The sequence below is a fragment of the Rana temporaria genome, chromosome 2 (assembly GCF_905171775.1).
Source record: "Rana temporaria chromosome 2, aRanTem1.1, whole genome shotgun sequence".
NCBI lineage: Eukaryota > Metazoa > Chordata > Amphibia > Anura > Ranidae > Rana > Rana temporaria.
In genome coordinates, this window is record NC_053490.1 from 524,385,226 (window position 1) to 524,408,768 (window position 23,543).

Here is a 23,543-nt window from a genome sequence, read left to right on the forward strand (position 1 = left end):
TCAGGCGTATCTTGTTTTGTGGATACAAAACAAAGATACGCCGGAGCAAACTAGAAGTTACGCGGCGTATCAATAGATACGCCAGCGTAACTTCTTTGTGGATCTGCCCCAAGGTATCTATGTTTTGTATTCTTGTTACATCTCCTAGTATTTAGGCTTGGCTCACATCTATGCATGTCTGAAACTTGTGCAAAATTACTTTATTTATCGGCCTATTGCGCGCCCCGGCGTATAGCGCGCACCCCCGAACTTGAAGAAAAATTCCTGGAAAAAAAATACTTACAGTTTGGATGCCCCTCGTCGGTGTCTTGCCCGTCGTCCATCGCGTCCTGCCCGTCGTCCATCGCGTCCATCGGCGGCCTCGTCCGGTCCGGCGTCCTTCTGCGGCCATCGTGGTGTCCTTCCCGCTCGATCCCCGCTTCCCGCGCTGAGTTTGAACCACTGCGCCGGCATATACCGAGCGCAGTACACTCGGGTATAGTCAGGCAGGCTCGGCTCCTCTCGCGTAAAGGATGTACAGGACGCACAGGACGTGACCGCGAGAGGAGCCGAGCCTGCCCGACTATACCCGAGTGTACTGCGCTCGGTATATGCCGGCGCAGTGGTTCAAGCACGGGAAGCGGGTATCGGCGTATATCGCGCACCCACGATTTTGCCCTGCTTTTCAGGGCAAAAAAGTGTGCGGTATACGCCGATGAATACGGTATGTGCTTTCCTGACATGCACAGAAACGCACTGCTCTTTGGCAGGCGCGCCAAAAAAAAAAAAAAAACGTTGTGTATATTTATTCATTATGGCGAGACCATAAGAGATTAGTAGGTGGAGCTCTCATCGCCTTTTTCAGGCTCCACTTTTCTGCTTTGCTGAAAAAAGATTTTCCCTCCCAGTCTTCCTTTTTGCCAAATTTTTCACATGGTTCTTTATGAAGCTTTAATCAGACAGAGATAGAGAGAGAGGGTCTGAAAGCAAACAGCTGCTGCTATGATCTCCCTTTAGAAAGCCCAGAGTGCTCTATAAATTATGTCATTACTTAAACCTTTTATTAAATGTTTATTTTTAAAGCAAAGCTTTTTTTTTTTTCTTTTTTGAATTAAAGAGGAACTTCAGTACTGGTCTTTCCCCCCGGCACCGTCATTATGGCACACGCGCCAATTTGACCCCAATAAGCATTAGAAAATCAAACAAATGATCTTAAAACATCAGTGCCCCACACCACAATCCCCCCTCCACCAAATGATTTGGGCCAGTGCACAAAGCAAGGTTCATAAAGACATAGAGGGGTGGAGGAACTTGACCTCAACACCTTTGGGATGAATTAGAGCGGTGGCTCTCTCTCTCTCTCACCCCTTCTCTCGCACCCCTCTCTCACATCCCCTCTTTCTCTCTCCCTCTCTCTACCCTACCTCTTACCCCCCTCTCTCGCCCCCTCTCATCCCTTCTCTCTTCCCCTTCCCCTCTCCACCCCCTCACCTCTCTCTCTCCCCCTCTCTCTCTCACTCCCCCCACTCTCTCATATCCCCTCTCTCTCTTACTCCCTGTCCCCCTCTATCTCTCTCACTCCCTCTTCCCTCTCTCTCACTCCCCCTCTCTCTCACTCCCTCTCCCCCTCTCTCTCCCCTCTCTCTCTCACTCCCTCTCCCCCTCTCTCTCCCCCTCTCTCTCTCACTCCCTCTCCCCCTCTCTCTCTCACTCCCTCCCCCCCTCTCTCTCTCCCTCTCCTCTCTCTATCTTTCCCCTCTCTCTCACCCCCTCTCTCCCCCTCTCTCTCTCACCCCCTCTCTCCCCCCCTCTCTCTCATCCCCTCTCTCTCCCCCTCTCTCTCTCTCTCACTCCCTCTCCCTCTCTCTCTCTCTCACTCCCTCCCTCTCACCCTCTCTCACCCTCTCCCCCCTCTCTCTCTCTCTCTCTCTCAACCCCCTTTCTCACTCCCCATCTCAATTGTACAGGCGGTTTGAAAAGTAAGAGGGTCTGAAAGTAAACAGCTGCTGCTATGATCTCCCTTGAGAATGCCCAGAGTGCTCTATAAATTGTGTCATGACTTAACCCTCTATTAAATGTTTATTTTTAAAGCAAAGCTTTTTTAATTTTTTTTTAATTAAAGAGGAACTTCAGTACTGGTCTTTCCCCCCCAGGCACCGCCATTAAGGCACGCACGCTGATTTGACCCCACTAACTATTAGAAAATCAAACAAATGTTCTTAAAATTCCATACTTAGGAAATCTTATCTAAGAATTTTCATTCGTATTTCGCACCATTAGTGGGCTGCAGCAACAGCCGATTTTCGCGCGGCCATTGAATTTTAATAATCGGACATGTTGGAAATTGTTTGAAAAACAAAAGATCTTCTAATCAATGATGGGAGAATGGTGCGAGAAATGTAATCGAAAAAGAAACATTCCCGGAAAGAAAAGAAGATTGCCAGACACGGAAATTCTTTTCTGTAGGAACATGAGGTGAAATTGAAGGTTTGGTCGGTCGAATTTTCAAAATCAATGATGACACCATCGGATCACAGGGGCGGACTGATAACTCATGGGGCCCCCGGCAAATAGAAGATTATGGGGCCCCTGGGCTTACAGGTGGCCACCACGCCAGGAGGCAGTGCAGAGACGGGGCAGCTAAAATCTCGGGATTTTCACATCAAAAGCATATCGGTTTCTTACATATCAGGGACAGATCTAAAAAAAAACATAGATTTTTACATACTGGGCCAGATTCACAGAAGAGATACGACGGCGTATCTCCTGATACGCCGTCGTATCTCTGTGATCCGCCCATCCTAACTATGCGGCTGATTCATAGAATCAGTTACGCATAGATATCCCTAAGATCCGACAGGTGTAATTGACTTACACCGTCGGATCTTAGGATGCAATTCTAGGCCGGCCACTAGGTGGCGAGGCCATTGCGGTCGGCATAGAATATGCAAATGACTAGTTACGGCGATTCACGAACGTCTGCGATGCCCGTCGATCTAAATTTACGTTGTTTCCGTCGAGATATGCGTCGTAAAATTAGGGCTACCTCCTAGGTGTTCTAAGCAATGTTAAGTATGGCCGTCGTTCCCGCGCCAAAATTAAAAATTTCACGTCGTTTGCGTAAGTCGTCCGTGAATGGCGCTGGACGCCATTTACGTTAATGCCGAAACCAATGATGTCCTTGCGACGTCATTTAGCGCAATGCACGTCGGGTAATTTACCCGACGGAGCATGCGCAGTACGCTCGGCGCGGGAACGCGCCTAATTTAAATGGTGCCCGCCCCATTTGAATTAGGCGGGCTTGCACCGAGCGGATTTACGTTACACCGCCGCAAGTTTACAGGTAAGAGCTTTGTGAATCAGGCACTTACGCTGTAAACCTGCAGCTGTGTAACGTAAATGGGATACGTTACGCCGCCGAGGCGTAACGTAATTGTACCTGAATCTGGCCCACTGTCCCTGGTTTTACTGAGCCTGGCAACCCTGATGGGGCCCCCTAGTGGCATGGGACCCTCGGGCAGTGCCCGAGTGACTTAATGGTCAGTCCGCCCCTGGCCCCACCCACAGTGCCACCCACAGGCAGCTCCAATTTCATCCAGCCTAGCAGGTGTCTTCCAAACTCAAGCCTTCTAAGGCCAGCTTAAGCCAGAGGAGCTACACCACCCCCTTCCCTTGTCCTAACCAATGCAGAGCCAAATAGATTTTCAATTAGACAGTAGATGCCAAAAAGCAGTCCACGAGTTTAATATTTAACCCCCCCCCAATGTCTTTTCAGGAGAAAACTGTCCACGAAGTCTAAGAAATGGAAATCCATATTTAATCTGGGCCGATCCGGAACCGAATCCAAATCCAAATTAAGCCGTAATGGGAGTGTGTTTGTTAGAGGACAGAAAGACATGGGAGGTAAGTGTGCTTTCTCTTTTCTCTCTGTTGGGCTATTCCCCCGAGTGACCTCACACCATGGCCAGCAAAAATCTATTGTAGGACATTCTAGCAGGGCCAGTGTTAGCTGGGGCCACCTAATCTTTATGTATTTAGCCCACCCAACCCAACTCCTACATTGCTACATATGCCAACATTTAAAGTGATTGTAAAGTCTCAAGTTTTTTTTATTCTAAAAATAACAAACGTGTCATACTTGCCTCCTCTGTGCAGTTGGTTTTGCACAGATCAGCCCAGATCCTTCTCTTCTCAGGTCCCTCTTCGGCTCTCCTGATCCCTCCTTCCTGTCAAGTGCTCCCACAGCAAGCAGCTTGCTATGGGGGCACCCGAGCCGAGTCACAGCTCTGTGTGTCCAATCAGACATGGAGCCCCAATTCGGCCTCGCCCCCTCTCTCTCCTGATTGGCTAACTGACTTTGATTGACAGCAGCAGGAGCCAATGGTGCTGCTGATAAGTTTCAACCAGTCAGGAGGAACTCATGGACTTCGCTGGAGAGAGAGGGGGCTCAGGTAAGTATTAGGGGGTGCTGGGGCGGCTGCTTCACAGAGACTTTTTTTATCTTAAAGGGACACTAAGGCCGCTTTCACACTGGGGTGTTTTTCAAGCGTTATTCGAGCGTTTTTCGAGCGTTATTACAGCGTTATTGCAGCGTTATTCGAGCGAAGCCTCATCTGCAATCCCAATGTGCTGGTAAAGCACCGCTAAGACCCTAAAGTTTTAGGGCGTTTTTGCAGTGCCTCGGTGTGAAAGGGCAAGGCGTTTTTACAGCGCTTTTCAATGGAGAGGGGCGTTTTTGGAGCATTTTTTACAGCGTTCAAAAGCTGCTCCAAAGATGCTGCTTGCAGGACTCAGTGTGAAAGGGTAAATTGAGATGCATGGAGAGTGTTTTATAAAGGGTTTTAAGAGCGCTATTTTTAACGCTAAAACTCTGTAAAAACGCTTCAGTGTGAAAGGGGTCTAAACAGGTATTTTCTCCCACTTCCAGGCATAGATCACTGCGGTGACCTACTCTATGTCAACCGCCTACTCCCCCCCCCCCCCGCTGTCTCCTGGGAGACACACAGGTCCCAGAAGACAGCAGGGACCAGCGGGATCAAGCAGCGCAAGTCACGCATGCGCAGTAGGGAACCAGGAAGTGAAGTCGCAAGGCTTCACTTCCTGATACCCTTACCAAAGATGGCAGCGCAGTAAGCGAGAGCCGAGGGAGAGATCGGCTTTGGGTGCCGACATCGTGGATGCCCTGGACAGGTAAGTGTCCATATATTAAAAGTCAGCAGCTGCTGTATTTGTAGCTACTGACTTTCAATATTAATTTTTTTCGGCGGAACTCCGCTTTAAGATAAAAAACCTTCTGACTTTACAACTCCTTTACAATTAATGGGCCTTTCACAGGAGCTGTACGGAGCGCCCGTTGAGGTCCGCCTAACTGACAGGCGGACCTGAACGGGTGCTCCGCGCAGCTCTATGGAGCCACGGATGTCAGCGATGACATGCCCGCTGACATCCGACCCGCTCCGATCTGCCAAAGTGTGACGGAGGAAAACCCTATTTTCCATCCATCTGGCGGATTGGATCAGATGAAGGCGGACTCTACGTTCCGTCGCCATCCGATCCCCCATAGGGTAGAGCACCGCTCTGACAGGTCGGTCCCTGCCAGTGGCGGTGCGTCTATAGAGGGAGCTGGAGCGCCGCCCCTTCTGGCTCTCGCACCGCATAATAACATAGATTCATGCATTGCATGAATCTATGTTATTGTTGCCGGCCGCTGGTCTATTCAGACGGCCGGACCTTAAGCGCCGGCCACCTGAATAACGGCAACTGGTTGGCTGTGCGGAAGTGCCTATCAGAGTCAGCGGCTCTGATAGGCTTTCCGGGTACAGCCATCAGCCTTCCGGATGCTTATCCCCAAACATACGGGGGGAGCGTTCCTTAGATAAGACTGACAGGCGTCTCAGCCAATCAGGTTCACCGGTTCTGGTTATCGGTAACCTGATTGGCTGAAGCGTCATCGAGGGCGGGAGAAGACATCGAGGGACGTGGAAGGACTAGGAGGATGGCTGACTTCCAGAAAGGTAAGTGCCGGGCGGGGGGGGGCTCATTTTACAGGGCACATCGCCGACAATGGGCACAGTGGTGACAATGGGCACAGTAAGGACAATGGGCACAGTGGGGACAATGGGGCACAGTGGGGACAATGGGGCACAGTGGGGACAATGGTCACAGTGGGGACAATTGGCACAGTGGCTGCGTTTGATGGCATGGCACAGTGGTGACAATTGATGGCACAGTGGCTGCATTTGATGGGCACAGTGAGGCTGCAATTTTTTTTTTCCTTTTGCGCCTCCCTAAAAACTTTGAGCACCAGCCGCCACTGGTCCCTGCACAGTGTGCAGAGACAGACCTATCTGCCTGCTTAGCGGGGATCGACGGAGAAATCCCCGTTGAGCAAAGCGGAGCCCGCACACGGAAAGCCCCGTGTGAAAGGGCCCTAACACTAAATACATAGCAGTAAAATCAAGCCGGCTACTCGGTGTCATAAATAAAATGAAAATCTTTATTGGCCACATGTAGAAATACATCTTTAACAAGCTAACGTGTTTCGACTATAGCAACCTTCCTTTGTACTAGGGATGAGCCGAACACCCGTCCCCCCGTCCCCCCGTTCGGGTTCGCACCAGAACCAGCGAACAGACCAAAAGTTTGTGTGAACTTTAGAACCCTGTTAAAGTCTATGGGACTCGAACGTTGGAAATCTAAAGTGCTAATTTTAAAGGCTAATATGCAAGTTATTGTCCTAAAAAGTGTTTGGGGACCCGGGTCCTGCCCCTGGGGACATGTATCAATGCAAAAAAAGTTTTAAAAACTGCAGTTTTTTCGGGAGCAGTGATTTTAAATGACTTTTTATCCTGCAGAAATGACACTTTGTGCAGGGACAGTTCTAAGCACGGGAAACAAGCGCTGCTTTACAGGCATACTTTACACACCCCCTAGGTACGAAATTTTAAGGAATATTTCACTTTTATTGTTTCACTTTAAGCATTATTAAAATTTTCTGTACATTTTTGGTTTATTATTAAAATCACTGCTCCCGAAAAAACGTTAGTTTTTTTAAAACTTTTTTTGCATTGATACGTGATACGTGTCCCCTGGGGCAGGACCCAGGTCCCCAAACACTTTTTATGACAATAACTTGCATAGAAGCCTTTACAATTAGCACTTTAGATTTCTCCCATAGACTTTTCCAGGGTGTTCTGCAGCTTTTCGAATTTGCCGCAAACACCCAAAATTGTTCGCTGTTCGGCGAACAGGCAATGCTCGAATCGAACATGAGTTCGACTCGAACTCGAAGCTCATCCCTACTTGGTACTATGCCGAAACACATTTGTTTATTACACGTTGCCAATAAAGATTTGAATTTTATGAATGATACAGATTAGCCGGCTTGATTCTACTACTGTACGTTTAGAGTTAGTCTTAGATGTTGGCATACTTACTACTAGTTCTTCTATTGGAGTGTGGAGGCACTGCAGCCAGACCACCGGTTCCTGTGGGTATTGTGGGTATAGTGTGGGTATTGTGGGTATAGTGTGGGTATTGTGGGTATAGTGTGGGTATTGTTTTCTCCTCATAACTCCGAATATATATCTTTGCAGAGAAAGCCACGATCCGACCTGCTAAGAGTATGGATTCCCTGTGCTCTCTTCCTGCAGAAGGTCAGTATATTTCTTAGTCGTGAACATGAAATTTTTGTACAAACCGAGGAAATTCACACTCCGCATATGATGGCAATTTTTTTTTTAAACTGATACAGGTTATTATCCTTGCTTACTGTGTCCAAACTGAAAAAAAAAAAAAAGTTTTGACTTTAGTTCTACTTTAACATTGTATATTCACTTTAAATGTGGCCGCATTTTTTGCAAGTTTACTTTTATTGTACTCTCTGGATAAATGTATTTATTTCAGGTACTTATATAGCGCTGTCAATTTACGCAGCATTTGTCATTTAGGGGACTATCTTATATATATATATTAATAAAAAAAATGCCTCAGGAATTCACCTTGTTATCACAAATTTGTACCGTATTTCGTTTAATACAGTGATTTCTTATGATCAGTAGCTCCATCTAGTGGCCATAATGCAGTATCCACTTGCCAACCCGCTACAGTACATATACTATGGCGGGGTGACACGTACAGACAATATCACGTGCATGTACCTGTAAGTCATTTTGCATGCACCCCACCCCCCTCATCCCTCCCAGTGCGGATTGCTGATCCTGGTCCAGTGATCACAATAGGGAAAATTTACTAAAGGCAAATCCACTTTGCACTACAAGTGCACTTGGAAGTGCAGTCGCTGTAGATCTGAAGGGGACATGACAAAAAAAAAAAGCATTTTTGCTTGTACATGATTGGATGATAAAATCAGCAGAGCTTCCCCTCATTTCAGATCTTCCCCTCAGATCTACAGCGACTGAACTTCCAAGTGCACTTGTAGTGCAAAATGGATTTGCCTTCAGTAAATCAACCCCAATGTCAACATACACCATGGGCCAGATTCACAAAAGAGATACGATGGAGTATCTCAGATACACCATCGTATCTCTGATTTTTACTGGTCCTATCTATGCGCCTGATTCATAGAACCAGTTACGCATAGATAGGGCTGAGATCCGACAGTGTCACACTGTGTTACACTGTCGGATCTTTTTTTTTGATTTAAAAATGGCGCCGGGGGCGTTCCCGCTGATTTACACTGAATAATATGTAAATCAGCGAGATACGCGAAATTCACGAACGTACGCGGACCCGACGCAGTGTTCTTACGTCGTTTCCGTAGCGCGGTACCCGTCGTATACTTACCCCTTCTAAAAGCAGGGGTAAGTATTGTTAAGTATGGCCGTCGTTCCCGCGTCGATTTTGAAATTTCCTACGTCGTTTGCGTACGCCGATTCACGAACACGCGCGTCGCAAGTCCCGCTCACGTCGCAACCACTGACGTCCTATTGACGTCAGTGGGAGCAATGCACGCCGGGAAATTCCCCGGACGACGCATGCGTATTTAAATCGGCGCGGGAGCGCGCCTGATTTAAATATGACACTCCCCTAGCCGCGGAATTTGAATTCCGCTGGGGGAGTTAGGATCCGCCGTCGCAAGTTTGGAGGTAAGTGTGTTGTGAATTTGACACTTTCCTCACAAACTTGCGAGGGCGGATCTTAAAACACATAGGTTACACGGATCTAAAGATCCGCTAACCTTTGTGAATCTGGCCCCATATTGTCAAAAGTATTGGGACGCCTGCCTTTACACGCACATGAACTTTAATGGCATCCCAGTCTTAGGCCCAGATTCTCGTAGGAGTTACGCTGGCGTATCTCCAGATACGACGTTGTAACTCTGAGTGTGAGGCGTCGTATCTATGCGACTGATTCTTAGAATCAGTTACGCATAGATTTTGTCTTAGATCCGACCGGCCGTCGTATCTAAGTTGCATATTTACGCTGGCCGCTAGGTGGCGCTTCTGTCGATTTACTTGTCGAATATGGTAATGAGCTAGATACGCCGATTCTCAAACGTACGTGCGGCCGGCGTATTTTTTTACGTCGTTTGCGTAAGGCTTTTTTCGGCGTATAGTTACCCCTGCTCTATGAGGCGTACTAATGTTAGGTATGGACGTCGGAACAGCGTAAAACGTTTTACGTCGTTTGCGTAAGTCGTCCGTGAATGGGGCTGGACGTAAGTTACTTTCACGTCGACTAGGCATTGAGCGGGCGCAATTTAATTTGAAAAATCGACGTGATACTGAGCATGCGCGCGCATGCGCCGTTCGTTAAAAACGTCAAACACGTCGGGTCACGATACATTAACATAAAACACGCCCACACTAGCCTAGTTTGAATTACGCGGGCTTACGCCGTATCAGATACACTACGCCGCTGTAACTTAGAGCGGAAAATGTTTCTGAATACGGGACCTGCCGCTCTAAGTTACAGCGGCGTAGTGTATCTGAGATACGCTACGCTCGCCTAAAGATAGGCGTTTTTTAGAGAATCTGGGCCTTGGTCCGTAGGGTACAATATTGAGTTGGCCCACCCTTTGAAACTCTTCTGGGAAGGCCGTCCACAAGGTTTAGGAGTGTGTCTATGGGAATGTTTGACCATTCTTCCAGAAGCGCAGGCGTCCCAATACTTTTGATAATATAGTGTATGTCAAAATATCTGCACCTGGACTAGGTCCATCATGTTGGGAAAGCAAGGAGGTTCAGAAGTTTTGACTTCGCCGGCTGCATGCTTGGTCATTGATTCAGATAGTACTGAAGCCAAAGGCAGCCAGGCAGCTAGCATTTTCAGAAGGAGGCCAGCCCCCATATTTTCCTCTTGAAAATGTTGGTAATAGAGGGAGCCTGAACTGCCTTAGGACTTCAGAAAGCACTGCATAGCCCGCAACTCTAACAAGAAAATCTAATGACAGAGGAGATGAGTTATATTTGCGGGTAATGCGGTCGCCCCGTCAGCCGGGTGATGTACAGGAAATCGTATGGCTGCTTTATAGTCCATATTTCTATAGCTGCTGCAGGCGGTGATTGATTGGATGGTTATTTATCACTATGGGCTTGTTTTTTTACGTAGAAATAAAGTATAATGGAAATGTCACCTCAATGTTGGTTTCATAGGAGAATTAATAATTTATATTACAGATAGAGAATATACAGTCCAACCCCCAAATGTCAAACAAAATGCATCAAATAATCATAAGATGTAGAAAACATTCATAGCAAAAATGGTTTTATAAAGGCAAACTCCGGCCCCCAAAAAAATAAATTTAACCACTTTAGCCCCGGACCGTTTGGCTGCCCAAAGACCAGAGCACTTTTTGGCGATTCGGCACTGCGTCGCTTTAACTAACGAAAATACAAAACCGCAGAGGTGATCAAATACCACCAAAAGAAAGCTCTATTTGTGGGGAAAAAAAGGACGTTAATTTTGTTTGGGAGCCACGTCCGTGGCTCCCAAACAAAATTGACGTCCTTTTTTTCCCCCACAAATAGAGATTTCTTTTGGTGGGATTTGATCACCTTTTTGCGCTATAAACAAAAATAGAGCGACAATTTTGAATATAAAAAGCAATATTCTTTATTTTTTGCTATAATAAATATGCACAAAAAATATATAAACATTTTTTTCCCTCAGTTTAGGCCAATACGTATTCTTCTACATATTTTTCGTGACCGAGACATTGCGGCGGACATATCGGACACTTTTTATGCCATTTTGGGACCATTGTCATTTATACAGCGATCAGTGCTATGAAAATGCACTGATTACTGTGTAGATGACACTGGCAGGGAGGAGGTTAACCAGTAGGGGGTGCTGAAGGGGTTAAGTGTGTCCTAGGGATGTGTTCTAACTGTGGGGGGCGGGGCTACGTGTGACACGACACTGATCACTGCTTCCGATTACAGGGAGCTGTGATCAGTGTCCTGTCACTAGGAAGAATGGGGAAATGCTTGTTTATATTAGCATTTCCCCCGTTCTTCCTCTCGGTGAGACAATTGCGGGTATCCCTGGGGAAATCAAGTCTGCGGGACCCGCGTTCGGATTCACAGAGCTTGCGGCGGCCGCGCACGCACCCCCACAATGCTGCATTTTAAAGGGGATGTACCTGTACGCCCATATGCCCAACCGAGCCATTGTGTCGACGTATATCGTCGTGCGCTGGTCGGCATGTGGTTAAAATCCTTTGTGATTTTCTTTTTTTTATACTGTTTGTACACTGTATAGGTAAATATTTTTGGAAAGTTAATCATGTTATCTACACTATATGACCAAGAGTATGTAGACAATCCTCCAAATGAATGAGTTCAAGTGTTTCTAATGAAGAGTGCTGTTAATACTAAGGCATACAAAGACATTGTGCGCTTCCAGTCTTGTGCTACCAGTTTGGGTTAGACCCTTTTCTGTAACCCCCCCCCCATGAATGTCCCCCATGAGTTTGTTGTGGAGGAACTTGAGTTTTCTGCACCAATCCCTGACCACAACCCTTCTGAACGCCATCCATAAAGACGTGGTGTAATGAGCTTGGTGTAGAGGAGCTTGAGTGGCCTCCATAGAGACATGACCTCAACCCTACTGATCACCATACATAAGGCGATAGTTTGATGAGTTTGGTTGTAGAGGAGCTTGAGTGGCCTCCATAGAGACATGACCTCAACCCTACTGATCACCATACATAAGGCAATGGTTTGATGAGTTTGGTTGTAGAGGAGCTTGAGTGGCCTCCATAGAGACATGACCTCAACCCTTCTGAACAACATCCATAAAGACATGGTGTATTGAGCTTGGTGTAGAGGAGCTTGAGTGGCCTCCATAAAGACATGACCTCAACTCTACTGATCACCATACATAAGGCGATGGTTTGATGAGTTTGGTTGTAGAGGAGCTTGAGTGGCCTCCATAGAGACATGACCTCAACCCTACTGATCACCATACATAAGGCGATGGTTTGATGAGTTTGGTGTAGAGTAGCTTGAGTGGCCTCCATAGAGACATGACCTCAACCCTTCTGAACAACATCCATAAAGACATGGTGTATTGAGCTTGGTGTAGAGGAGCTTGAGTGGCCTCCATAGAGACACGACCTCAACCCTACTGATCAGCATACATAAGGCGATGGTTTGATGAGTTTGGCAGAGAGTAGCTTGGGTGGCCTTCATAGAGACATGACCTCAACCCTACTGATTACCATACATAAGGCGATGGTTTGATGAGTTTGGTTGTAGAGGAGCTTGAGTGGCCTGCATAGAGTCCTGACTTTAACCTTACTGATCACCATCCATAAAAATATTGTTTGATGAGTTTGTTGTGGTGGAACTCGAATGGCCTTCACAGATCCCTGACCTCAACCCTATTAAACACCATCCATAATCACATGGTTTGATGAGTTTAGCGTGGAGGAGCTTGAGTGGCCTTCATAGAGCCCTAACCTCAACCCTGAGTTTGTTGTTGTGGAACATGAGTTTCCTGCACCTGAACCATGAGTTTGTTATGGAGGAACTTAAATAGCCTTCTCAGAGCCTTAACCTCAACCCTTAGTTTGTTGTGGAGGAACTTGAGTTTCTTGCACTGAGCCCTAAACTCAACCCTACTGATCACCATCTATAAAGGCACGGTTTGATGAGTTTTGTGTAGAGGAGCTTGAGTGATCTCCATAGAACCCTGACCTCAATCCTACTGATTACCATCCTGAAAAATGGGGCTTGAGGAGTTTGGTGTAGAGGAGATTGAGTGGCCTCCATAGAGCTCTGATCTCAACCCTACTGATCACCATCCATAAAGACATGGTTTGATGAGTTTGTTGTAGGGGAGCTTGAGTGGCCTTTACAGAGCCCTAACCTCAATCCTACTGAACATCTTTTGAATAAATTGGAACTCTAATATTTCATCCGACATCAATACCTGGCCTCACAAATATTATTTTTGGGGCTGTTGCAGCTGTAAAGGGAGACAACCCCATATGGTATACTGTACTTTATTAAAAAATACTTAATGTCCTCTCATAAAAATCCCAAACCTTTTTTGAAAGCCTAATTTGTGACTTTTCTCTTCCCATACATCCTTTCACAGGTGAGGACGATAAAGGTAACAGACTCAAAAGGCCTGTGGGCACTGGCGGGTTCTTCATACCTGTCCTCAAGTCCCGCGCAACTGGAACTGGCAGCACTTATGATGTCAGTAAGCAAGACAGCGAGTGGGATGGTGAAGAAGTAGCTGGGGCTGCAGGAGGCTCTAACCAAGACAAAGCCACCAAAATGTCTCAGGCAAAGCAACCACCAGAGCAGATGAAAGTCTTCAGGATCGGGGACGATTCTGAAAATGAACAGAACTCTCCGAAAGGAAGGAAGATGTTTTATAGTGCCAATGATGGCTCCTCTAAAGCTGGCTTCCCTGGAAGCCTGTTTCCTTTAGAAGCTTCTCCAAGACACCAAAGAAAAGCTTTGAACATCTCAGAACCGTTTTCAGTATCTGTTCCTCTACGAGTGTCAGCAGTCATCAGCAGCAACAGCACTCCATGCCGAGGCAGCTCCAAAGACCGACCTCTTCTCTCCAGCCTGGAGGAACTGCCTCTACTGGAGCCTGACTCCGGGGCCAAATCTCCAGACTCAACTGGTAGATCTAGTCTTAAAACAGGATCTCGTTCTCCGGATGTAACTGAACCCGTCAAGAAACATGAGCCCAGGAGGCCTTGCCTAAAAGATCTAAGCCCGGACTTTTTTGAAGGTAAGAAAATATGTCCTCTGACTTTTATGTATTAATTTGTACTTATTTTTAATTATTTTATATCTTTTATATCTACAATTGGTTTTGAATACATTTTCCTTTGGAAGCGATTCAATGAGGTCTTTTTCAAGGGTTGGATTTAAGGTATCGCTATCAAATTTTTGGATGCTCCCTCATGTGGTTCATGTGATCTATGATATCACATGAACTAGAAATTAGGAAACTTAACAAAGTGTCCTTGTGCTCAGCAATGGTCATGGCTAGACATGTGCACTGCCGAAAAATTGGCCAATTTTCGCTTTCATTTTTTTTATTTTTTTTAGCTTTTTTCGAAAATTCAGAAATTCGGGAAGTTCGAAAAATCTGAATTTGAAAATTGAAAATTCAAAAATTTGGAAATTTAAAAATTCGGAAATTCGGAAAATCGAAAATCCGGAAATTCGAAAATCCGGAAATTTGAAAATTTTTGGATTCTGAATTTTCTAATTTCGGAAGTTACGAATTTCCAAAATTTCGAATTTATGAAAACTCAAATTTTCACATTTTCGAAATTACGAATTTCAAAAATTCGGAAATTAAAAATTTCGGAAATCCGAAAATTCTAAGATTTTAAAATTCGGAAATTTCAGAATTAACAAATTTGTCAAAAATGTGTTAAAAAACGAATTCGGAACTAAACGAATTGCACATGTCTAGTCATGGCAGCTTCCATGCGTGGCTCTGTAGGATCACCTCAATGCAATGGTCTAGGCTGCTTCCATGTGTGGCTCTGTAGCCACTTGAAGAGGGTACCAGGGTTATGATAGGTAGCTGCTACCATAACAATGGTATTCCTCTTCAAAGTACCAACGTATAAAGACGGCGGGCGGTCCGTAAGAGGTTAATCACCACTTGGGGTAAAAAAAAAAAAAAGACAAAAAATTTGGAAAAAAGTTTTTCTAAAGCCTCGTACACACGGTACGATTGTTGTCAGGGGATTTTTGTTGACAGGCTGTTGGCTTCAATTCTTACCCTTATTACGCTCCTTTTGACAATTGTTGTCCAACTTTGGGCCAACAAATGTTGGATGACAGGCTAGTAAATTTTCGGCGGATAACGGCTCCACGTCAGATTTTCTGATGGTCGGTACACAAATCCATCACACAAAAGTCGAAAAAAAAAAATGCAGCCACCTCTAAAGCAAAACCATAGCTTTTTGTCACACCGTATTTGCGCAGCGGTCTTACAATTGCACTTTTTTTGAAAAAAAAACAAACAAAAGTTAAGTTAGCCCAATTTTGAATTTATATTGTGAAAGATAATGTTACGCCAAGTAAATTGATACCCAACATGTCACGCTTCAAATTTGCGCCCGATCGTGGAATGGCGACAAATTTTTACCCTTAAAAATCTCCATAGGCGACTTTTAAAAAATTCTACAGGTTGCATCTTTTGAGTTACAGAGAAGGTTATGACGTCACGCCCGGCCTCTGCATTAAAAAAAAACGCCTTCCCAGCCTAGAGGTGAGATGTGTCTTATTAACCCCCATATCTCACTGTAAAGAGGACCTGTCATGCCATATTCCTATTACACGGGATGATTACATTCCTTGAAATAAGAATAAAAGTGATCAAAAATTTTAAAGTGTTAAAATGTTAAAAAATTAAGTAAAATTTACAATAATATATATATATTTTTTTAAAGTGCCCCTATCTCTGTGAGCTTGCATGCAGAAGCGAATGTATACGTAAGACCCGCCCACATATGAAAATGGTGTTCAAACCCCACATGTGAGGTATCGCCGCGAACGTTAGAGCGAGAGCAATAATTCTAGCACTAGACCTCCTCTGTAACTCAAAACATGTAACCAGTAAAAAAAATTAAAGCGTTGCCTATGGGGATTTTTAGGTACAGAAGTTTGGCGTCATTCCACGAGCGTGCGCAATTTTGAAGCGTGACATGTTAGGTATCTATTTACTCGGTGTAACATCATCTTTCACATTATGCAAAAAAATTGGGCTAACTTTACTGTTTTTTTTTTTTTAAAGCATGAAACTGATTTTTCCCCCCCAAAAAAAAAACGCATTTGAAAAATTGCTGCGCAAATATCGTGAGAGATAAAAAGTTGCAATGACCGCCATTGTATTCTCTAGGGTCTTTGCTAAAAAAAAAACATATATATATAGTGTTTGGGGGTTCTATGTAATTTTCTAGCAAAAAAAAATATGATTTTTACTTGTAGAATCGAAGTGTCAGAATTGGCCCGGGCCTGAAGTGGTTAACCACTTAACCCCTGGACCATATTGCTGGTCAAAGACCAGAGCACTTTTTGTGATTCGGCACTGCGTCGCTTTAACTGACAATTGCGTGGCCGTGCGACGTGCTCCCAAACAGAATTGGCGTCCTTTTTTCCCCACAAATAGAGCTTTCTTTTGGTGGTATTTGATCACCTCTGCGGTTTTTAGTTTTTGCGCTATAAACAAAAATAGAGCAACCATTTTGAAAAAAATAAATATTTTTTACTTTTTGCTATAATAAATATCCCCCAAAAATATATACAAAAACATTTTTTTTCCTCAGTTTAGGCCGATACGTATTCTTCTACATATTTTTCGTAAAAAAAAAAATCGCAATAAGCGTTTATTGATTGGTTTGCGCAAAAGTTATAGCGTTTACAAAATAGGGTATAGTTTTATGGCTTTTTTTTTTACTAGTAATGGCGGCGATCAGCGATTTTTTTTCGATACTGTGACATTATGGCGGACACTTTGGACACTTTTGACACATTTTTGGGACCATTGGCATTTTTTTAGCGATCGGTGCTATAAAAATGCACTGGATTACTATAAAAATGCCACTGGCAGGGAAGGGGTTAACACTAGGGGGCGGGGAAGGGGTTAAGTATGTTCCCTGGGTGTGTTCTAACTGTAGGGGGGGTGGACTCACTAGGGGAAATGACAGATCGCTGTTCATACATTGTATGAACAGAAGATCAGCATTTCTCTCCCTGACAGCTCCTGGTCCTTGCTCTGTAACGAGCGATCGCACGTGCCCGGCGGCGATCGTGCCCGCCAGGCATGCGCACGGGAGTCGGGGCGCCCTTAGTGTCCTGCGCGAGAGCGGACGTTATATTACGTGCTCTCGCGCAGGGGAGCCGACCTGCCGCCGGCGGCTGGTCGGAAAGAGGTTAAAAATCCCATAAATACTTTAATATTACAAAAATTAATTGTTCTTCAATAAAAACACAAAATAAAACTGCTAGAGGGAGAGTGTCGGAAATGCTTTGTGCCTGGCTGTGTGTGCTCTAGGAGGGGGAAATAGGACTCAGTTGACCAGCGGGCGGCTCTCTCGCTGTTTTATAAACATATGAAAAAAAAATGTTGCTTTACAGTTGATTGCCTTTTGAGTTTCTGCTGACCGATCGTTTATTTTGCCTTGACAGAAGATAACAGAACTCTGACTCTGAAGGAAATCTTACTGGAAATGTCGCAGTTACCGGATATCTTACCGATCTCGGTGGCAGACAGGAAGCCGGTGGATTTTGTTGCGATCAATAAGTTACACGAAGCCATTGAATCAGAACCCAGCAAACCAGCAGAAGATGGCACAGCCGAGACCTCGCCGGAGATCAGCCCAACCAATCAGCTGCATTGTCAGTTCCCCAACGATCAGGTAAGCACCGGGACCTTCATAGTGCCCCTGCCTGTCACTAAGGCCGCGTACACACTGGGCTTTTATCTCTGATACATGTGGCTCCAGCAGTGCCGGCCCAAGACATTGTGCTGCCTGGGACCAAGAATTAAATGCTGCCCCCCCCCCCCCCAGAAAAAAAATCACACCAACCAAAAGGCCCCCACATTCATTATTTTATATCATGATAACTAAAGGGGACCCGTCATGGCTCTATACATGTATAAAGGAGTATAAAGAGGACCTGTCATGGCTCTATACATGTATAAAGGAGTATAAAGAGGACCTGTCATGGCTCTATACATGTATAAAGGAGTATAAAGAGGACCTGTCATGGCTCTATACATGTATAATGGAGTATAAAGAGGACCTGTCATGGCTCTATACATGTATAAAGGAGTATAAAGAGGACCTGTCATGGCTCTATACATGTATAAAGGAGTATAAAGAGAACCTGTCATGGCTCTATACATGTATAAAGGAGTATAAAGAGGACCTGTCATGGCTCTATACATGTATATAGGAGTATAAAGAGGACCTGTCATTGCTCTATACATGTATAAAGGAGTATAAAGAGGACCTGTCATGGCTCTATACATGTATAAAGGAGTATAAAGAGGACCTGTCATGGCTCTATACATGTATAAAGGAGTATAAAGAGAACCTGTCATGGCTCTATAGATGTATAAAGAGGGCCTGTCATGGCTCTATACATGCATATAGGCGTATAAAAGGACCTGTCAGGGCTCTATATGTATCCAGGAGTATAAAGGGACCTGTGAATTGCCGGTGGCCACCATGTCTTTTGCGCAAACTAATCAATGTACGCTAATTGTGTTTTTTTTTTTTTTTGGTACCAAAAATATGTAGAAGAATACATATTGGGCTAAACTGAAGAAAATAGGTGGCGGAACGGGCTGGCGGGCATCAGTATGCTGCCCCCCTAAAAGTGCTGCCTGGTACCCATGGTACCACCCAGTCCCATCATAGGGCCGGCCCTGGGCTCCAGCGTTTAGGTGCTGCCAGGGGCGGACTGACCATTGAGTCACTTGGGCACTGCCCGAGGGCCCCATACCACTAGGGGGCCCCATCAGGGTTGCCAGGCTCAGTAAAACCAGGGACAGTATGTAAAAATCTATGGTTTTTTTACATCTGTCCCTGATATGTCCGAAACCGACATGCTTTTGATGTGAAAATCCTGAGATTTTAGCTGCCCCGCCTCTGCACTGCCTCCTGGCGTGGTGGCCATCTGTAAGCCCGGGGGCCCCATAATCTTCTATTGCCCGGGGGCCCCATGAGTTGTCAGTCCGCCCCAGGGTGCTGCCCCCCTTTTATGTATTTGTCTGTACAGTAATTCCTCGGATTACGAGCATAATTTGTTTCAGAAGAATGCTTGTAATCCAAAGCACTTGTATATCAAAGCGAGTTTCCCCATAAGAAATAATGGAAACTCAGATAACCCGTCCCACAGCCACTGATTGTCTATGCAGTACAACACGTGGCCAGAGGTGGGGGGGAGACCACTCTGAGGCACTTGGGAGCGGAATGATTCCGAGTGTTTCCGAGTGTCTCTGAGCGCCTCCGAGCGTCACTGGCACCCCCCGCACCTCTGGCCAAATGCGGTACTGCACACCCCAGAGTCTTGAATCCTGCTCATCTTGCGAGACAACACAACAAGACGAGCCAGGATTCTTTTTTTTTTAAAACAGCTTGTATTGTAAAAACGCTTGTAAACCGTGTTACTCACACTCCGAGGTTCCACTTTGTTTTTTATTGAACTACATCAGATTATTATAGTTCCATAGTATGCTGACATCTAATGGCAGTTTGGAGCTACTACAACTTGTTTATGTATGCGATTTGGTATTTCCCTTTGTACACCCCCTCCGGATTAGCGCTAGTTAGTTTAGTCCTAGCTAGACGATCCCTGTTTAGCACTAGTTAGTTTAGTCTTAGCTAGACGATCCCTGTTTAGCGCTAGTTAGTTTAATCCTAGCTAGACGATCCCTGTTTAGCGCTAGTTAGTTTAGTCCTAGCTAGACGATCCCTGTTTAGCGCTAGTTAGTTTAGTCCTAGCTAGACGATCCCTGTTTATCGCTAGTTAGTTTAGTCCTAGCTAGACGATCCCTGTTTAGCGCTAGTTAGTTTTGTCCTAGCTAGACGATCCCTGTTTAGCTCTAGTTAGTTTAGTCTTAGCTAGACAATCCCTGTTTAGCTCTAGTTAGTTTAGTCCTAGCTAGACGATCCCTGTTTAGCGCTAGTTAGTTTAGTCCTAGCTAGACGATCCCTGTTTAGCGCTAGTTAGTTTAGTCCTAGCTAGACGATCCCTGTTTAGCGCTAGTTAGTTTAGTCCTAGCTAGACGATCCCTGTTTATCGCTAGTTAGTTTAGTCCTAGCTAGACGATCCCTGTTTAGCGCTAGTTAGTTTTGTCCTAGCTAGACGATCCCTGTTTAGCTCTAGTTAGTTTAGTCTTAGCTAGACAATCCCTGTTTAGCTCTAGTTAGTTTAGTCCTAGCTAGACGATCCCTGTTTAGCGCTAGTTAGTTTAGTCCTAGCTAGACGATCCCTGTTTAGCGCTAGTTAGTTTAGTCCTAGCTAGACGATCCCTGTTTAGCGCTAGTTAGTTTAGTCCTAGCTAGACAATCCCTGTTTAGCTCTAGTTAGTTTAGTCTTAGCTAGACGATCCCTGTTTAGCGCTAGTTAGTTTATTCCTAGCTAGATGATCCCTGTTTAGCGCTAGTTAGTTTAGTCCTAGCTAGACGATCCCTGTTTAGCGCTAGTTAGTTTATTCCTAGCTAGATGATCCCTGTTTAGCGCTAGTTAGTTAAGTCCTAGCTAGACGATCCCTGTTTAGCGCTAGTTAGTTTAGTCCTAGCTAGACGATCCCTGTTTAGCGCTAGTTAGTTTAGTCCTAGCTAGACGATCCCTGTTTAGCGCTAGTTAGTTTAGTCCTAGCTAGACGATACCTGTTTAGCGCTAGTTAGTTTAGTTCTAGCTAGACGATCCCTGTTTAGCGCTAGTTAGTTTAGTCCTAGCTAGACGATCCCTTTTTAGCGCTAGTTAGTTTAGTTCTAGCTAGACGATCCCTGTTTAGCGCTAGTTAGTTTAGTCCTAGCTAGACGATCCCTGTTTAGCGCTAGTTAGTTTAGTCCTAGCTAGACGATCCCTTTTTAGCGCTAGTTAGTTTAGTTCTAGCTAGACGATCCCTGTTTAGCGCTAGTTAGTTTAGTTCTAGCTAGACGATCCCTTTTTAGCGCTAGTTAGTTTAGTTCTAGCTAGACGATCCCTGTTTTTTTCATGTTGCTTCGGTCAGTGTTAGTACTGCGCAAAACAACGTACCTGTACGTTATTTCCTTTACTGGGTCTTGGGTGCGCACACATGCCGCCGGGCGACCTTCACTTGCTGTGATAGGACACAGCGGGAGCCAATCAGTGGGTCCGATGGCCGCTGGGCCTTGCCGATCGTTCACTGGAGAGACAGAACGTCACTCTGCCTATGTAAACAAGGCAAACCGCCGTACAATGTACCCCATACTCATTCACATGGGGGGGGGGGCGGATATGGGCACCCCCTTGTTAAAGAGGGCTTCCAGATTCCGATAAGCCCCCCGCCCACAATCCCCGACAACCACCGGGCAAGGGTTGTCGGTAAAAGGCCCTTGTCCCCATCAACATGGGGGAAGGTGCTTTGGGTTGGGGAGGGCGCAGAGCCCCCCTGCCCCAAAGCACCCAACCCCCCATGTTGAGGGCATGCGGCCTGGTATGGTTCAGGAGGGGGGGCGCTCGCTCATCCCCTCCCTTTCCTGACCTGCCGGGCTGCATGCTCAGATAAGGGTCTGGTGTGGATTTTGGGGGGACCCCCACGCCATTTTATTTTTTGCATTGGGGTGCCCTCCTAATCTATACTAGACCCAACCTGGGGGGGGGACCCCACGCTGTTTATATTTTCTCAAATTTTTTTTAGCCAACAATTCTTTTTCTTTTATTCAGCGGGAAGCCCGCTGACAGCTGATGACTCATCGATTGTTAAGGACCCGATGGCCGGCTTTCCGGCCCCCTCCTTAGCAACCGGCTATATACAGTGTAAAAAAAAAATGAAAAACGCAAATTGCGGTAAAATCGCGGTACTTTTGGATGCGGGTCCATTGAAGTCTATTACACGCAAAACGCTGCATTTTGTGGGAAATAAGTCCCTGACCCTTTCCAAAAACGCAGCGGCACAAAAATGCATTGATGTGAACGTGTTCCATAGGAGCCCATGTTTAAAAAAAAAATCTGCGCATTTCTGAAAGATGCACCAAAAAAAACGCATTAGTGTGAAAAGAGCCGAAGACGGCAGGATTTAAAAATGGTCGTATTTTATTATTTTTCTGTGGTTTCTTAATAAATATGACCACTGCCTTTTTTGACCTTTTGTAACTCGGTTTTTAAATGTGATATTATTGGACTTATTGTGAGATAAATGATGTTAATAAAGGTCAGCTGTATTGTTAAAGTGTCAGCGCTGACATTATTTACCGCTGCGTTGAGTTTGCGAGATGTTCGGGGGAAGGGAGTAATGAAAGTAAATGTCAGGCGTTTCGTCTGGGAGTCTCATCTGACAATATTTATGGCTTTATTCTGTAAAGTGGTGAGAAAAGGGTCTATTATTTGCTTGCAAGAGGAAAAAAATTAAATAAAAACATTCCAAGTATAAAATTTATATTAGTTTGCTGTGAATTTTCGTCCACCACTAACACTAGCTTAGTTTATCCAGTGTACGTGATCCGACTGAACATTGGGGTAGATTCAGGTACATTTGCCCATTTCTTACGGAGGCGCAGCGTACCGTTTTGCCGCTGCGCCTCCGTAAATTTCCTGCGCTACGTTTGATTCACGGAGCAGTAGCTCCGTAAATTGCGTGGGCGCTCCTGAAAAATGCCCGGCGTAAGAGCGCGCAATTTAAATGATCCCATAGGGGGCGTGGATCATTTAAATTAGGCGCGTTCCCGCGCCGAACGTAGTGCGCATGCTCCGTCGGGAAACTTTCCCGACGTGCATTGCGGTAAATGATGTCGCAAGGACGTCATTTGCTTCAAAGTGACAGGAATGGCGTCCAGCGCCATTCACGATTCACTTACGCAAACAACTTAATTTTTCAAAAACGCAACGCGGGAACGACGGGTATACGTAGCATTGGCTGCCCCTGCTAATAGCATGGGCAGCCTTACGCAAAAACCGATGTGCGCAAACGACGTAAACTGCGTACGCAGGGCGCGCGTACGGTTGTGAATCGGCGTTAGTATGCAATTTGCATACTCTACGCTGACCACTACGGGAACGCCCCCTAGCGGCCTGCGTAAGAATGCAGCCTAAGATATGACAGCATAAGAGCCTTATGCCAGGCATATCTTAGGCTGCAGTCGGCGTATCGAGGTTCCTGAATCAGGAGCAATCGATACGCCGGCGCAAGTAAGCAATTGCGCTGCGTAACTATGGTTACGCAGACGCAATTGCTCTCTGAATCTACCCCATTGTTCCTATATACTTGTATACTCTGTTTATCTGAGTGTACAGTAACAGTATTTGCACTGAACGTTAGAGCGAGAGCAATAATTCTACCGCTAGATCTCCTCTGTAACTCTAAACAAGTAACCTGTAAAGGCTTTTAAACCGTCGCCTATGGAGAATTTT

The 23,543-nt window shown here is 45.5% G+C and overlaps 1 protein-coding gene across 1 annotated transcript in view; it reads left to right on the forward strand.

Moving 5' to 3' along the window:
• ARHGAP31 (Rho GTPase activating protein 31) overlaps positions 1-23,543 on the forward strand; it is a 252,314-nt gene that overhangs the window by 223,275 nt on the left and 5,496 nt on the right. The window contains exons 8-11 of the mRNA XM_040339105.1: positions 3,755-3,882; positions 7,575-7,634; positions 13,546-14,199; positions 17,622-17,851. Coding sequence (XP_040195039.1) covers positions 3,755-3,882; positions 7,575-7,634; positions 13,546-14,199; positions 17,622-17,851 — 1,072 coding nt within the window. The remainder of the gene's footprint in view (positions 1-3,754; positions 3,883-7,574; positions 7,635-13,545; positions 14,200-17,621; positions 17,852-23,543) is intronic.